Source organism: Stegodyphus dumicola, chromosome X1 (genome assembly GCF_044657685.1).
Source record: "Stegodyphus dumicola isolate Sdum_Otavi_A_Nest chromosome X1, ASM4465768v1".
In the NCBI taxonomy this organism is placed as follows: Eukaryota; Metazoa; Arthropoda; class Arachnida; order Araneae; family Eresidae; genus Stegodyphus; species Stegodyphus dumicola.
Genome location: NC_140780.1, coordinates 136,947,750 through 136,965,986, shown reverse-complemented (window position 1 = coordinate 136,965,986; position 18,237 = coordinate 136,947,750). Strand labels below are relative to the sequence as shown.

Below are 18,237 nucleotides of genomic sequence, written 5' to 3'. Positions count from 1 at the left end.
CATTTTGTTTTCCAAAATAAATATTACAAACTGAGTGATTAGCCATGGGAAGCCCCTTTCAGTCCCATCCTGGCTGATGTCTACATGCATTATTATGAATCAAAATTGTTTGAAACTTTAAACTTCCCGGTATGGTTCCGCTACGTAGACGATACTTTTACCCTCTTTGAAGGTAATAAAGATGATATAAATAAAGTTCTTTCAACGATGAATTCTGTTGATCCTGCTATTCAGTTCGCTTTTGAACTTGAAACTTGCAATTCTCTTCCGTTTCTTGACATTCTGGTCACACATAACACATCCAACTTTAGTACTACGGTTTACCGTAAACCTTCATCGGTTTGCCTTCCACCACACTTTAAATCATGTCGTCCGACTAAACAAAAGTTAGCTTCATTTTATTCCTATGTTTTCCGTGCTCTTCAAGTTTGCTCTTCCAAACTGTCCCTTGATGAAGAACTAAATTATTTAAAAGTAATAGCTATTGACAGGGGCTTTTCACCTAACATTATTAATCAAGCAGTTAAAAAATTCTCATCTCAACACACTAAAAGACATACTCTTGTTTTAGGACCAAGGACCAAGGCGTTTGGATTACGAAGTACCTTTGCAATTAATTGCAATTACCTCCACATCATTGTTCAGATAAATGAGTTAAATAAGAGAGAAGCAGTCGCTAAAGTTGATGAAAGAGCAGATAAGCTAAGGTCAAGAATCGCTAAGAGTCCTCTTGTTAGGACACAGGAGGAGAGTGTAAGAGTTTATCACAATTGAAAGCGTTTAGCCCCGCGGAGTGAGTTAACTTCTTACACTCAGTAGCAAAAGAGAGGCAACCGGAACGCTAAGTGCGTGGATGGTTGCCATGGAGACAAAACAGCTGATGGAGTGAGGCGCAGTTGACTGAACCAGTCCTCGGGAAAGGTAAGGTATTGAATCCAAGCGTTTAGCTAAGAGCCTTGGGATGGTCAGAGCGAGGACAATCGGGGTCACTGATCGAAGAAGGAGAAAGAGGCGAAAAAGCGGTTACAGAGAGTTTCTTGTTTTAGGAGATTATAAAAATTCTGTTGTCATTCCCTTCTTTTCATCAATTAGCTATAAAGTTGCAAATATTTTGCAGAAATTTAACTTTCGGGTCGTTTATTCTCCCATCAATAACATTCCAAGTTCCTTACTCAAGGACCCCCATTCCGGATATGAATTCCTGAGGTATTTATAGGATTCCTTGCCAGTGTGGTTTAATTTACATTGGCCAAACTAAGAGAGCCTTAAAATTTCGAGTCAAGGAACATGAGCCATATGTTAGAAAAATGGAAACACAAAAGTCTTCTGTTGCCCAGCATTGTTAGTCTGAAAACACACTTTCAATTTTTCTGCTGCCAAAATTATTCGAAAAACATCTATTGGATAACTGGATTTTCTAGAGGCATTTCACATTTAAAAAAAATCTTTCTGTTCTAGTTAACGATCCTAATTCCAATCTATCTTTGCCTTTGGCCTAACAGATGGTGCCACTAGCTTAGTTGCTGTCCAGGCTTTCTTATCTTATCTATTCATTATATCATATCTCGTTCATTTGCGCTTTTGCAGCTGAGGATGATGGTTTGGTAAAACCATCAAAACTAGTCCTGTGAAAATTTGAAAATATAATGCTTATTTTTGTTGTCTGACTTCTGTATCAGTGGAAATCTTCTTTAAAGTATGTATGATTATTGTAAATCTAAAATATAACTTTATAACTGTTTCAAGAAGTTCATAATTTAATGTTAACGGTTTAAAAGCTTTTTAGGGACTAGGATTTATTCTCAAATTTGCTTTTGCTATGTTAAATATTAGACTGTTTAATAATCATACATATTAAATTGTTTCGTGTTAAATATTAGATTGTGCTTGATAATAATGCATACACTATACATATGTTTCATGCTCAGAATAGTATTGAAAGAATGAAGGCAGTTTCTCAGATTGTGGTTTTAATTTATTGAATTCTATTTGCTGATAAATCCTTATTTTTTTTTCATTGGTGTCTTTAAAAGTCCTTTAATATAATGGGGATGAACCCTTCAACCCTATATTACTTGTGATGTAATTCTAGAATCTATTCGTATTCTTAGAATAGGTATAGTATAGAATAAAATGGTCTTAGAATAGGAATAAAACCCTTAGAATAGGATGGGTTAGTATTCTTAGAATTCTTTTTTCTTAGCTGTGAAACTCGATATCAAACATTTTTTTCCCTGGAGAAAGCTTTAGGGAGGGCAACTAGGAGGCATTGTTGAACCCCTTTGTGGTTTAGCAGTGTCTTTACCATATATTTGGAAATGATCTAACATATAAAAATAATTTCTTACTAAATTTACTCTTCACATTAGATTAACTATATTTTGAAATTTTGCAGGAGTTCCTGTCTCAACTCAGTGGGATACAAGAGGTCATTTTTATCCAATACAAATAGCTCAATTTGGATTAAGCCATTTCAGTAAAAACTTGACTGAAGGATCTCCTACCGTTGTCCTCATACATGATGGAGAAACTACTTTCCTCGGCAAATGGTTGCATTCTGAGCAGAGTTCCCATAAAATGATATTCGATTCTGTTGCTGGAAGCAATGTTTTGGAATTCAAGACAAGTGGTATGTATTGTAAATATTCAGGCTCCCCTCAGCCCCGTATTTGAGTCATTGAGCAAGTAGAGAGGATAAGAGATTATACATCAAGAATATCTTGCTCTCTTGCCCATTTTAAATTGTCAACTAACTTTTATAATTTTAATATGCTAAAATGAAATTGTCTTTTATTTTACATTGCATAAAAAATGTGCAAAAATTAGTGGCCTTTATCTTCAGACATTTCTTGCAAGCGAAAACTGTACTTGGGTACTGGAAAAGTACAAGAACTACACATATATGCAAAATAATATATTTTAACAGAAATGTTTGGGTCACTTAAAATAATTTTAAAATCTGTTACTGGATGAACACAAGGAATAAATACATCATGAAGTTTTTATTTGTTCCTTTGAATACAATTTTTTGTATTCTTATTTTGATGTATAGAGCCAATTAGTAAACTTATTTTACTTTATTTGATGAAATTGGTAGCTACTTTGTTGCAGCCGTCCTAAAAAAAAATTAGTTCCTAATTTTTCTATATGAATTCAAATTATAGCCTTTGGAACTTTTACTCATAAGTTTCTCCATCACCATTCTTCTCTGCAATTTTATGTCTTTGATCCCTTCAAAAGTAAAGGAAATTCTTAAAACTGAGAATTGTTAGTCCTATGACTGCTGGATTGCATACATTGAATTGAAAATGTTAATGGTAAAGTGAGTAAAACAACAGTATATATTCAAATGCAATAAACCTGTTTTTTAAACAGTGCTCAGTGTCATTTTCAGTTGTCCCCAGTATAGAAGTGATATTTTCGTGGTTATTTTTTATGCAGAATTCATAATATACTTTTAATATTTGTGTCTGCTATATAATAAACTTGATTTAAATTGATACAAAGTGTGGTCAAGTTTCCACTCGTGCTGAGAAAGAAAGTTCTGTTAAATGTTCAAAAATTTACTGACATTATGTTGATTTTTTGCTTATTATTAGTTACTTTAGCATATGGTTCATGGTCATTAACCTTTGCTGATTTGACTAATGTCAGCTTAGATGAAGGAAACCTTTTATTTAATTTTAACGGTCCAGAGATAAGCTTAATCACTAAACACCAGAAATAGAGCAGTTAATTGATTAAAATAAGACAGTATGAAATATGAGGCAAATAACTTCAAATAAAGTTTAGCAGAGTATTTAAGTTTCTAATGAGCCTAATCTCATCTTTTATCTCGTTAACATAATTATGAAATTTATCACTATTTATGGTAAAATTATAGATGAATTAATTTTCAGTTTAAGTATCTTAACTGTATAATATTGGCCATGCAAAGAAATATAATGTGTATAGTGGCATGGTGGTTATGTGTTTGGTGTATATCCTTGAATTGACGTGACTCCTTTTCCTTAAACATAACCTTTATTCACACACACCATAACTTTAAACACAACTGAAATAACCAAACGAATAACAAAACCACTAAACTAAAATTCAAAATCCTATGCTCCAGCTAAGGGCAAAGTGAGTGAGTGCACTGCCGCACTAGCAGTTTTTACATAAACCACATGACGGGGATTGGCTGCACACGCAGTCGACATTAGATTGCCACAGAGTATCCCTCCAGTGACACAGTCACGACACAAAAGGGGTTGGCTGTAAATTTCCAATTTAAGATATGCACATTCAATTAACAGTTATACTTTAAAATTGTACATGCAAAAAGAAATACAAATATATGAATAGTAATAATACATTTACAATCCTGATTGGAATATATACCCATACAATGCATAACTTAGTTAAACAGAAATCATAAGTTAATAAGCATTTTATATAACTCTCAATACGTATGCAAAAAAAAAATAATTAATCAAATATCTATACACTGTAACATTTGCAGCAAACCACAAGAGAAAACTTTAATCATATTACAGTAATTAGTTTTTAGGGAAATGAACACGACATCCGCTGTGGGTAACTACTTGTTTTAGAACAATTTTTGAGTCTTTGCAGACTTCCTGTGGAAACTGGGGAATTACAGGTGAATTTATACATTCTAACAACATATATGCTGGTTTCAAACGATCGATTGTAACTGTAATCTTTTTGTTATTTACCTCAATAATGAAATTTTTATCCATTCCTTTAACCACGGTATGAGGACCAATGTAAGGTGGAGTTAGAGGTGGTTTAACAGAATCGATATGCAGAAATACATGAGAACAGGTTTGAAGTGCTGGATGTACATAAATTGGTGATTGAATATGCCTAGAGGTTGGAATAGGTCTAACTAAATGCATGACTGATCGAAGTTGTGACACATAAGATTCAGTAGGTGATACAATATTTGCAGCATTCAGCATATCTGATGGTAATCTAAGTGTAGTACCATAGACAAGTTCAGCACAGGTAGCATTTATATCTTTCTTAATGGCAGATCTAATACCCAACAGAACAATAAGCAGAATTTCAGTCCATTTTCGGTTGTTGTGAGCCATTATTGAACTTTTAAGTTGCCTATGAAATCTCTCAGTCAGTCCATTGGACTGAGGATAATAAGCAGTAGTTCTAATGCGATGTGTACCCAAAATTTTCATTAAATCCTTAAATAAGTGAGATTCAAAATTTTGGCCTTGAACAGTTGTTATTGATACCAGGCAGCCAAATCTTGCTAACCAGTTATGCACTAACACTTTGCAAGTCGTCTGAGCTGTCTTGTCGACAGTAGGTATGACTTCTGGCCATCTGGTAAACCTGTCAATAAATGTCATGCAATAACGGTGGTTACCTTCAGACGGTGGAAGAGGACCTATGAAATCAATATGGATATGTGCAAATCTTGCATCAGGCAAGGAAAAGGTACCCAACGGTGATTTCGTATGCCTATGAATTTTAGAACGTTGGCACTATAGACATGATTGAACTGCAGTTTTAATAAATTTCTTCATATTAGGCCAAAAATAGCACTTAGTAATTAATTTTGTTGAAATTGAAATACCAGCATGAGAAAGACAGTGAATCTTCTGAAATATTTTAGAGCGAAAAGATTCAGGTATGAACGGTCGAGGTATACCTGAGTCCATATTACAGTAAAGAGTAACATCTACTAAAGGAAAATAATGTTTCTCAAGTTTAAAAACTTGTGAAGGTTGAGATAAGGAATTTTGAATTTCAGAGTCCTGAATTTGTGCTTCGGATAACTTTTTATAATCAATGTATTCATTATCAGATACTGCATCTATTTATACCCTAGATAAGGCATCAGCAACAATATTGTCACGACCTTTAATGTATCGTATGTCAGTGGAAAATTGACCAATAAAATCAAGATAACGAAGTTGTCGTGGAAAACACTTTTGGGGCTTCTGCTTAAAAGCGTATATTAAGGGCTTTTGGTTAGTGTAGATTGTAAAGACCCTGCCTTCAAGCATGTGCCGAAATTTCCTAATAGACAAATAAATTGCCAATAGTTCTCGATCATAAGTTGACCATTTCCTTTGACTTTTGCTGAGTTTAATGGATAGAAACGCAATGGGTTCCCAAACTTAATTATGCAGTTGCATTAATGAGCTACCAACCACAACATCCGATACATCAGTACAAAGTATCAAAGTCGCACCAGGAATTGGGTGTTTGAGAAGGGTTGCCTCAGCAATTGCCGTTTTTGCATTTTCGAATGCTTTCTCGGCTTCGTCGTCCCATTCGAGAGGATATTCTTTTGCTTTGCTTGGTTGTGAAGGTTTCCTTTTATTATTGCGGCCTTCCAGTAACCTATTCAAGGGAGCTTAAACATGTGAAGCTATTGGGACAAAATGTCTGTAAAAATTAAATATGCCAAGAAATTTCCTTAACTGAGTTAATGTGTTTGGTTTAGGAAATTTTTGAATAGCTTCTACCCTCTCGGGTAAAGGTTTTAAACCCTGTTCAGATACGTGAAAACCCAAAAATTCCAAAGAAGTTAAACCAAAACTGCATTTAGATACAATAAGTCTTAACCCATAATTACTTAATCTTTCAAAAAGGGCTTTTTTAAGTGTATCAAATGCTCATTTTCGTCTTTTGACGCTATCGATATATCGTCGACAAAAGCAAATACTCCTGGCAGCTCGCGAGTTACTTCATCAATAAAGCATTGAAAGGTTGCAGCTGCATTGCATAACCCAAATTGCATTCTTGTGCTCTCAAAAAGTCCAAAAGGAGTGGCAATAGCCGTTTTATGGATATCAGAGGGATTAATTGGAATTTGGTGATATGCTTTAACCAAATCTAATTGAGAAAATACCTTTGTTCCATGTAACTCTGCTGCAAAATCGCAAATATTGGGAATAGGATACTTATCCTTCACTGTCTGAGCATTTAACCTCCGAAAATCTCCCACTGGTCTCAATTCGTTTGTGCCCTTTTTTGACACCATGTGAAGAGAAGAGGAGTAATCACTTTTGGAGGGTCGCATGTGACCTAAATTGATCATTTTCTGAATTTCATGCCTAGCAATTTTTAATCTATCTGGAACTAATCTCCTTGGCTTACATGAAACAGGAGGACCAATGGTTTCAATGAAATGTATACTATTATGTTTAATAGTCTCACTAAGATCAGGAAGCTTTGACAGTGAAGGATAGTTAGACAGTAATTTATCATGAATACAATTTGTAGTAATTGTTTAACAGAATATAAATGTGTGTTAATTACACTGCAGTTAATTTTTAAATGTGTTTTTAAATCATTAAGGTTTTTGTTCCTTAAATCAGGTAATAAATCAAAATAATGCAAGAAATCAGATCCAATAATATTTGTTGACACTTTACACACATAAAAAGTAAACTTAAAATTATGAAGTCCAAGGTCTTACTTAAAAGTCCAAGGTCAATACTTAACGCTTTTTGTCCATAAACTGGAATAGGGGTACCATTTGCTGCAGAAAACGTCATAATAGGTGTTTGACGCGCTTCCTGTCTGGTTGCTGAAAGAAGGCTGATATCTGAGCCAGTGTTGCAAAAAAATATTCGATTCGATTTCCTGTCTCTAATGAAAAGACGACGAGACTCAGAGGGTAAAGCGCATGTCGCCACTACACTTTCCCTGGTACGTTTCCCTGGAATATACATGATGGAACACACTTTTTAGCTTTATCACTAAATTTATGATGATATCAACAAGAGAAACAGTTCGAAGCAGCTTTAACTGAAGGGTTTCGCTTCCTGTTATAGCGATTTTTGGAAACACTGCGTGATTGTCGTAGAGACAAAACCTCGCTACGCAATTTGCACACTTCCTCCAGCTGGGAATCGAATATAGAATTCTCAGAGACATTGAGAGATACACGAGAAGAAACTTCACTTACCTGAGCGGGTGTAACTTCCAACATTCTATCTGCAATACTGGCAGCTTTCGATGAATTGAGCGGCTCAGCCTACGCTAGAATAGACTGGACATTTGGCAGCATCTGGTGCATGAATAATTCCAATAACAAAGAGTCAGGCACATTGTATTTTTCAGCCCGCCTAGTCATTACACAAAAAGTTCTGATGGCTTCCTATCTCCAAGTTGCTCGCCGGTGAGTAATTTTCATATTTCACTTGTACTGCTTTCTCCACAGCGTTCTGTAATAGCAGCTTTGAGGTCTTCGTAAGAAGCATCTGTACGTTCCCGGAGAATATCTCTAACCAACGCAGCAATTTCCGGCGGCAAATGAGCGACACAGTAGTTAAATTTTGTCTTTGAATCTGTAATAGGCTTGGGTGTGGCTAAAGCAGAAGTTGCTTCACACATAGCAAACCACAATGCCGGGTCAATCGGATTGTAAATTGGAATCTTGACAGCTGTGTTTCCTCCATGTCAGCGGCTGAAGGGAAAAAAACACAAAAGAATCCTTGAATTGACATGACTTCTTTTCCTTAAACATAACCTTTATTCACACACACCATAACTTTAAACACAACTGAAATAACAGAACGAATAAGAAAACCAATAAACTAAAATTCAAACATCCTATGCTCCAACTAAGGGCACAGTGAGTGAGTTCACTGCCGCGCTAGCAGTTTTTACATAAACCACATGACGTGGATTGGCTGCGCACGCAGTCGACATTAGATTGCCACATGTATATGATTCTCCCCCCCTGCATTTTATAAAATCTTGTGATTAATCTCTAGAAAAAAACATAATATTTTGATGCAGAATATCATATGTTCTGCATTTTAACTATTTAAATTTTACCATATTAATGTCATTAATACAGTCATCATAACATCATGATACTGTATTTTCTCGAGTATTTTTCCCCTAGCTTTAGTGATCGGCTCTGAAAATTTTAAAAATATTCATATTAATTTTCTCCTGTTGTATATAATTTTCCCCTCTGAGGGCTAGTTAATTGTTAAATTGTGTTAATTTGATTGTTTTTATTTGGTGTAATTGTATTTGCATTTTTATACTAGCATTTCATCGATTTTATTTTCCCTTGCATTTAATATTTGACACATATTTTCTGAACATTCTTTGTTAAGGTATCCAAACATGGCAGGTGTTCTCACACTTAAGAAACTTTTCAAGCATGTGATGTCAGCTTACTTCTGTTATTTATGTTCCAACTCATTGTAACCTTATCTACTGCTGATGTGTTCAATCTTTCAAAAGACATGTGTCTTGTTCATTCAACTGATATCCCTCTTGGGAACTACAGTCAAGAATCATTCATGTGAGGTCTCCCTGGGGCTTTCCTTCATCACTTCTGTAATTCCTTGTCCTGGCCAGATTTTACACCTCTTCTACAGCCCATGTCATGTTTTCTGAATAACAGAGGAGATTCGATTAGTTTTTCCCTACCTGGACACCTGTCTCGAGATATATTTCATGAACAACTATCACTAGGCCCTAAGTGAAAATACTTTAGGTTGCAGGAAGGTACTGCCATCATAGTAAAAACCATGTATGAATACACAAGCATAAAAGCATCAAAATTTTGGGATGTTAATATTAATATGCATTGTTATTAGAATGCAGGTTTCTTTTAAAGAAATAATATCGAGTTAGTTACCAGTAATTTAGCCATAACTACTTTTCCTTTTTTTTGTTGTTACCATAATCACATTCTTCAGAAACTGAATTACTCGGCATAACCCTTGATTTTTAGATGATATTTTTTTTAAAAGAAAATGGTGGGGAATATGATTATGAAAGAACTGAAGGTATATGTGATATTACAGATAGACTGTTTAAGCCTCAGAATTAATTTTGATATAATTGTTAACATTTATTATGATAGGTATCTTGCACTATATTCCATCTCTTTTCATAATAAAATGTTTTTCATATTGTTTGTATTTATGTGAATGACGTATTTCAAGTTAGGGCTTGCTAATGGCTAAGTAGACAAGACCAAAGAACACTGATTCATTCATATTTTTTAACAAATATTTTAAGCTTGTTAATGATTTTGATGCTAAAAAAAATTTTTTTAAGCTTTTTTAAGCTTGTTAATGATTTTGATGCTATAATTTTACAATGTTTTTGCACCCCTAACTTTGACCTGTAAGGATTGGAGTGATAAAGACACAAATTATCTTGATTAATTTTCTGAGATTATTTTTAATTTTGTGTCAATTGCAGTGAAAGGTGTAAATTTCTTTTATCCTTTTCATTTTTGCTTTTAGCATTTTTACTTGATCTAATCCTTTTATGCAGCTTTCCAATGTGCATATGTGTTTTTTTTTTTTTTTTTTTTTTTTTTTTTAAATTTTTGGCATATGGTCTGTTGAAGAGCTATTGTAAGATTGTACCATTCACCATCTTTAAGATATCATATAAGTAGATCCGTAAGATATACAAAAGACCGCTGAAGAAACCCCACAGTCATGATTGCTTTTAGTATGAAAATCCCTCATGGATATACACTGCTAAAAAAATCTAAAGCATCAGTGAGTTTTTTGAAGAAATACGTATAATGCAGTTATCTTTTTGAGGAAAACAGCAGTGGATGTGTTTTTGCAGTCCTATAAAGGTATAACACTAGAAAATCTGGCTTAAAAATTAGTGTATTCAGTTTAAGATGCAAAATGTTATTAATAATGTATTAAACCCAAGATTTCAAAAACTTTAGTCAACTTTTAACTGTTATGTTTGTGCATAATTTAGCATGATTATAATTTAAAATTCCACCACCACACATGTAATTATTTAAATAATTATTTCTAAAAGACCTTTATTTTATTTTTCAAATGGGCATTTTTCCTATGTGGTTTTGTCATGTAATCGTCTAAGGGGTTGGTGACTATATTTTATAGACATCCAGTGGAAAACTTTGTAGAAAAACAGATCTGATTGTTATAAATTCAGTAATACCTAGATCAGTATCACCTCATGGTGAGTTCAACTGCTGATTTTCTTAAATGAAAGTCTCTATTAAAAGTTACTGCCTTTTATACTGTTATTAAATTGTCCTAAAAGTATTCTGTGTGCTGTGCTTTTGTAAAATTTTGTGTAACTTTACTGTCATGTTGTTCTTTAATAGAAGAGATCCTATCTAAGATTCTTATTGAGGTTCAGGAAAATTTAAAATTTGTACCACATGTAGTACTTATGGGTCAGTAACATCATTTTAGTAATAACATCTAGGGGGAAGAAGTTCTCAAAATGAACCCAGTTCTCAAAATTAATTAATTAAATTTTGATGTTTATTGATCTTCAAATCCAATTGTATGCATAAAAATTGTTTTTTAACTATAAATATCTCCAGTTTTGAAGAAAAAACATTCACACCTTACAAGAATATTCACACATGGCTTGTTATGAGTTGGTTTCACCAAAACTCTTATATCTTGAGAAATTATAATTCACGAGAAAAGTTTCGTAATGATTTGTAGAGCAGACTTTATGAGGTATTTATTATTAATAGCATTTAACATTTTATCCCCTTTGTAAATTTTAGATCTGTAGAAAATTGTATTATAAAAAATGATAATTTTGTTTTTATCAATTTATCTTGAATTCTGTATTAGCATTTAAGGTTGTTGAATTAGTACAAAATCCTTAGGCATACCTGTGGAGATATTGTAATAATTTCTGTCACATTTTTGTCTCAGTTCTGTTTTTCTAATAGAATAAGCTCTTGGCATAATTTTTTTAGTGATTTTTCTGAATTCAAGTCGCTTTCCTGTGAAAATTCTTTTTGAAATTCCCAGCCGAAAGTAAGCAAAAAAAAAAGCGTCCATGAAAACCAGGGGCATATCCTAAATTTCCATAAAGAGCATGCTTCTAAACACCAACTATTTAGAAAATTATATTAATAAATTAAAATTACATGTTTTTGAAAGTTAAATATAGTATTTGCATATTAAAAGGGTGTTCAACATTGTATAATGTAAATATAATTAAATGCATGTAATACAAGTTTTTAAATTCCTCAGACTTAAAGTTTGAAATAGAAAATTTTCAGATAAGTTTGCATCTTAATTCAATTTTGCTTCATTTATGTAGATCACACTATAATAAATTTCCAAGTGTAATCTGCAAATGAATCGTATTAATTATTGATAAGAGTTTATATTAACCATTCTTAACATTTGAACAGTGGTACAAGTAATGCCGTTATTAGCAAAATCAACTATTCAGTCTTACAAATTTCACTGATCATATTACAGATGCTGTTAGTATTTATGCATGGTATAAACTTACATGCAGTTTTATTTATTGCATACAGTTTATATGTATTATGTGTTTTTTATGTTTACATAACGTATTTAATTTATTACATGCAGTTAGAGTATGCCTCATGTCTTAATCTTTATATGCACATTCTCTTTACGTTTTATCATCTTTAAATAGTTTCTGTTTTTTAGAGGACAATGAAAAATCTAACTACCGGTAGAATTAAGCCTTTTAAAGGCCTGTCTGTTTCATTTTCAATCATGCTTCAAATTTAAAAAAACAGGGAGAGGCTTCATTTAATAATTCAGATTTTAATGCATTATCACAGTGGTCTCAGACTCAAATTGCATGCTTGCCATATGCGTGATATGAAAGTAGCAGGTGGGCCATAATTTTTTTTAAAGAACAAAGAAATTTTTTTTAGTTAACGAAACAAAATTTTTAACTAAATACGAAAAAATTTTACTACATGTTTTTCAAAATGTACCTATAAAAAGAATGCAAAAAAAAATCAAATTTATACTTATTTTCTGCTTAAAATCTAAATGTTGATATCTGCAAGAAATTTGTCTTAATCACAGTTTGTAATTGAAACTCATTGGCAGCAAAATATTAAGATTTAGTCACAGTTTGTAATTGAAACTCATTGATAGCAAAATATTAAGATTTTCAGATTGACATTTATTCAAATAATTGAAATATATTTAAGTTACCTCTAAATAAGTTTCTCCAAGAGAGACAAAACTTGAGAATAAACATTGAAATCTAATCTCTTATTTTTATTTATTAAATTTTTCTATGGTGCATGCAGAAAAAATAGTATTTGTATGAAATGATTATAAACAACTTTTTTCGTACTATACCTATGAGCTACAACCCCTCATGGCATTTCCATTTTCATAAAGTTTATAATCACAAATTGTATATGCTCATCAGCCATCAGATTCTTTTCATAGATTTATTAATATTTAGCTACGAAAAAACTCTTCAAAATGTAAATGTACTCCTAAACAAAGCGATTATTTTCATTGCAAAAATTCATAACTGAGAATATTTATCTTTCGGTGAGTAATAATAAAACTAATTCGGATCTTCAAATCTTGTATAAGATTTATATCACAGTTTCGATTAATTAATTTAATTTCTAGATTTTTCTGAGAGTTACATTTGTTTTTGGTAACGAAAATAATGTCATATTGAACTCCAAACCAATAAAATCTTTTTCCCCAAATTCTTGTCATAATAATGCTAATTAACCCTTTGACATGCGGTGGTCGTGCCCTGAAACCACCAATTTTTGAATTTTTTTCTCGTCTTCTTTCCGAAATTTTTGAGTGAAAATCAATTGATTACTGATCTTTTACCTCTGAATAACACAAAATGACTGTAGAATCATACATGGTTTAGGTCATAGTACTTCAAATCGGATGCCTTTTAAACTTCGTTTTCAATGAGACAAAAAAAAACTTCCTTTTATTAATATAAAAAACTTTAAATTTCAAAAGTTATTCATCACACATCATGATTTCTATCATAAACAATAAAAAATAGCAATAATTAAACTGCATATATAAAAAATATATGAAATTTGCTTTGTGGTTTCAGGGCATGACCACTGTGCCACTAGAGCTGGTCGCGCCTTGAAACCACTGCTCTTCACAATGGCATTTGCTTACTACTCAAATAGGAATGTTTATTTTTAACCGGATATAGATAAGGGTTTTTGAAACCACAGAGTTATTTTATTACTAAACAATACATGCACTTGCCCAGTAAAAAGGTCTTTCTTTTCCAGAGACTTTTCTCTGACCTCAACACACTTACTCCCCAAGCTAGTATTGTGATTTTATACATTATTTCCTGTGGTTTAAATTTAATGTAAATATACTGCTATAATTAAAAATAAAGTCACATAAAGCTTTGTTTAAATTAAAAATATTTTATGAGTATTTTGGGACGAAATACAAATAAGTATGAATGGGAAAGGAATGATCCGTACCAAAGCCAAAAAGACCCCCCCCCTTTAACATACAAAGTTACAAATTTCATGTGCCAGATGAAAAGAAACTAAATAATGCTGGACATATACCAGTGAAATTTAGATCCAAGCAGTGTACATTTTGTAGCACAAGAAAGAAACTTCATAGAAGATACATGTGCGAAATGCGCAATGCGAGTCTATGCATGTACCAAAAAGACAAAACATGCTTTGAACAATGTCACAAAAAAAATTTTTTTTTTTCAAATTCAAAAAACAAAAAAACACTGAGTTTTTTTTTATCCTTATTTTACTGAATTTTTTAATTCATTTAGCTAAATGTCCTTATTATGTAGGTACTTATATTTTCACTGCTAAAGAAAAATTACATAAATGTTTATTTTTTAATTTTTTTCGGACAATTTACTTTGTAAAATAATGTAAAAAAATTGTATAATGCAATTCTTACATACATTTTTTTTAAAATTCGTAAATTTCATCATTTATTGGAAATGCGCCCGGAGAAAGTTTTTCCCCTACTACCTCAGTAAGTTTCAAAGTCCTAGACGAGTGGTGGATTCACAGTGTGACCACCACCCACAGAACAATGGGCAAGAGTAGATGTTTTTGTAATTTTTACGAAAATGCGTTTGTCTTTATGATTTTATGATTGTAATCCATTTTTTACAATTTTTTTCCTTTTTTAAGTGTTTTTAGTGATTTTTGTCAAAATTTTAGAATTTTTCGCCAATTCAGCGATTTTCGCCAATTGCATCGTGTTTTACCGCCAACTACCAACTACTTCAAATCCAGTAACCTGCGGTTTCTCCCAACTCACCACTTAACCAGCCAATCCAATGCGCTGAACTTGTTTCTCCCACTCTTTTCTTTGTGGGCGGCAGATTATTTTTTTCGCGTTCACTTCAGCAGCAAGGGAATTACTCAGCTCGGACTCAGTGAGCGTGGATTGTCGCATTCTGTTTTTTTTTTTTGTTTGTTTGCACGTGCTACGAATTTTCTTAATACGTCGTTGTTATGAAATGTGTTCAAAAAAACCGTATTCTCAATATTTTCGGCCTGCCTACAAAGCCAAATTTCCAACAATTAAAGAATCCTTCAAAGGAAATAACTATGCATTTTGCAACATGTGCGTGTGTGACTTCATAATAAGTCACGGTGGAAGAAGCGACATTGTGAAGCATGTTAAGTCTAAAAAGCATGAACTTAATGCTTCGGCTTCGACAATGTCAAAGAAAGTAGATGATTTTTTCTCTGAAATTCTGAAACATGTATGCACGAGATGGTTATCCTTAGGCAGAGCACTATGAAGGTTTATTGAACAGTGGGATGCACTGCTAAAATATTTCCACGAAGAGACCAAAACGAAACCACAGATCCCATCAAATTTGTCGGCATATAAGATTTCGAAAACCAACTTTGCTTCTACTCAAAATGCTTTAAAAGGGAAAAGCCAACACACAGAATCAAACCCTTTAAAAAGAAAATGCTTAGAAGACTCCTCAAAGGTCAACTTTGTTAAAGAAGTTGAAGGGAAGAAGAAACAGTCTTCTATTAGCCTGGAGGAAAGTATTTTCTATCTTCTTTCTTTGGATTTGAACAAAGCATATTGTAGTTTTGTGTTAAGTACCATTAAGATTTTTGAAAGTGTAAATACCCTTCTACAATCAGCTTCGCCAAAATCTCCTCTGCTTATCCAAATTCTTAATGATCTTTTGAAAGAACTTTATACTAAATTTGTAAAACCGTTCATTGTGAAAAACAGTGTGTTGATTCGTGTTGCCCATAATAGTTTGGCAAATCAAAAGGATGACAATGATCTTATAATTGGAAATCAAACCAGGGAACTTGTAAATTCTTTGAAAGATCATGGGAAAAAAGAATTTTTTCATTGTGTTAGAAAGTACTTTTCCTCAGTCTGTGATTACATTGTAAGGAAGTTTCCTTTGCAAAATGAAGTTCTTTTAAATGCTGAAGTGGCAAATTTGAAACAAATTGAAAATTCATCTTTTGAAAAGATTCATTTTTTTATTGATAAATTTCCATTTTTGTTAACAATTAAAGAAAATGAATGCCATAATGATGCTTTAGATGAACTACAGAACCAATTTTCTGCTGCACAGTTTGAAGACTTTGCCAGTTCTGGAGAAGATAGACTTGATGTCCTCATTGGTACCTTAAAAAGAATAAAAAGAGCTGATGGAACACCAAAATATGATAGACTAGCAAGAGTTTTATGTGCTATTCTCGTAATTCCACACAGTAATGCTGAGTGCGAGAGTCTTCAGTGTTGTGAAGAAAAACAAAACTATGTTTCGTTCTTCAATTTCACCAAAAACTCTAGAAAACATTTTAATTGCTAAATGTTATGACAGAAAATTTTCGAAAGAATTTTTGGCTAAAGCCAAAAAATGCACTCTAAATTCATTGCAATAATTATTTTTGTGTAACATTAAGTTCTTGTTTTATGTTTCCTAATAAATTTTTTAGTTACTACTTAATTGAGATTTACTAATGTAAGTACAATTTTCTTTTTTCTATTTGTATAAATTGTTATTTTTTTAATATCAAAGCATGATATTAATTCTTTGTGTTCTTCTGAATTTTGGAGAAATCTTCTGAATTTTTATCTTTAGAGGTTGGCAGGTATGATATATTATTTCTCTCTAGGATCATAATATTAAATTTCTAAAGCTTAGTTATAAAAATAATATCGCGCGCATCAAAGGGTTAAGAGGTGGTATATTCATGAGTCGCATGCTTCAGCAGCTGTATGCAGCTAGTTTGAGATCTCTGCATTATCATAAACTTTGAAAAAAGCCATGGAATTACAAAAAGCCAACTTTAAAAATGCACAGTACAATGTAAAATTTCAAAGAAGAATACTCACCTTTATGTGATAATAAAGCCTAAACCATAATAATTGCATCAAATTCAGTATTAAATAACGAAGACTCATTTCCTCCATTTGAATGCCATTATAAGTATTGTGTGCATTTAGGGAAAATTCAGTTATGCTTTCGTGTTGTGAAAAGAAAAAAGGGAAAGTCCTTGTAAAATGCACTACTTTGGTTAATGATGCTGGTATTCAAGCAGTATGCAGGTGCAAAATTAGAGCAGCTATGACAGTGTGCTGCTCATTTTATTTTAAATTTCTGAGTCTAAACAAAATCGGTAAGTAATTCATATTTTATTATTCCATTGAGTTAAAAAATAATAATTCTTTTTTTGTCATTTCAAATGTATAGGTATGCACTGCGTGCATTGATTGCCCTAAGCTGATGCCCCTGATAAAAACCAATAAAGTATATCTGCTGATATATGTATGTAAAATATCAGTTTAATATATATTTGATTTTAAGCCCATGGGAACGAGACCTCGGAGTAGAACCCAGTGAGATGGATCGATTGTGTCGAAAATGACCTAAACATTCTCCAGGTCAAAAACTGCGAAACAGTTGCCAGAAGCAGAGATGCCTGGAGAAGGGCAAATCCCACTCTGGGCTGTTGAGGCAGTGAAGAAGATACAGTTGATTTCACCACATCGATAATCTGCTGTTTTGATGATTTGGTGTTTTTTGTCATTCTGTATGTAATCCATAAAAATGTGTTGAATTAAGGAAAGATTTATTATGTATTAAGTATGATTAAGTATGTGTCTCCTTTTTTTTTCTTTTAAATATTTAAGTTGCTGTCAAGTATTGTGAGAGGGTCTTTCTTTTTAAATGCATATTATTTTTTATGGTGTGAAAATATATTTTAACCTTTGGCAGATGAGAAAGAAAGTATTTATGTAAGTGGACAAACCATCGAGTACATGTGATGGCTGTTCAGAATGACAAACAAAGTATGAGTGATATCTGAATCATAAATTTGGGGCTCGTGTATTGAAAGTTCTGTACCAGTTATACCTAAAACTGGTTTTCAAAAGTTATTGAAATTAATGTACTGTAATTTAACCATGGGTCCAAGGTTTGTTTAGCGAAGAG

At 32.6% G+C, this 18,237-nt stretch overlaps 1 protein-coding gene across 4 annotated transcripts in view; it reads left to right on the top strand.

Moving 5' to 3' along the window:
• The window catches only part of Hsepi (D-glucuronyl C5-epimerase), a 67,374-nt gene that overhangs the window by 37,676 nt on the left and 11,461 nt on the right, over nt 1-18,237 (top strand). For all 4 annotated transcript variants that reach the window (XM_035374995.2, XM_035374996.2, XM_035374997.2 and 1 more), the window contains exon 4: nt 2,396-2,629. In XM_035374995.2, the coding sequence (XP_035230886.1) occupies nt 2,396-2,629 (234 nt within the window). The remainder of the gene's footprint in view (nt 1-2,395; nt 2,630-18,237) is intronic.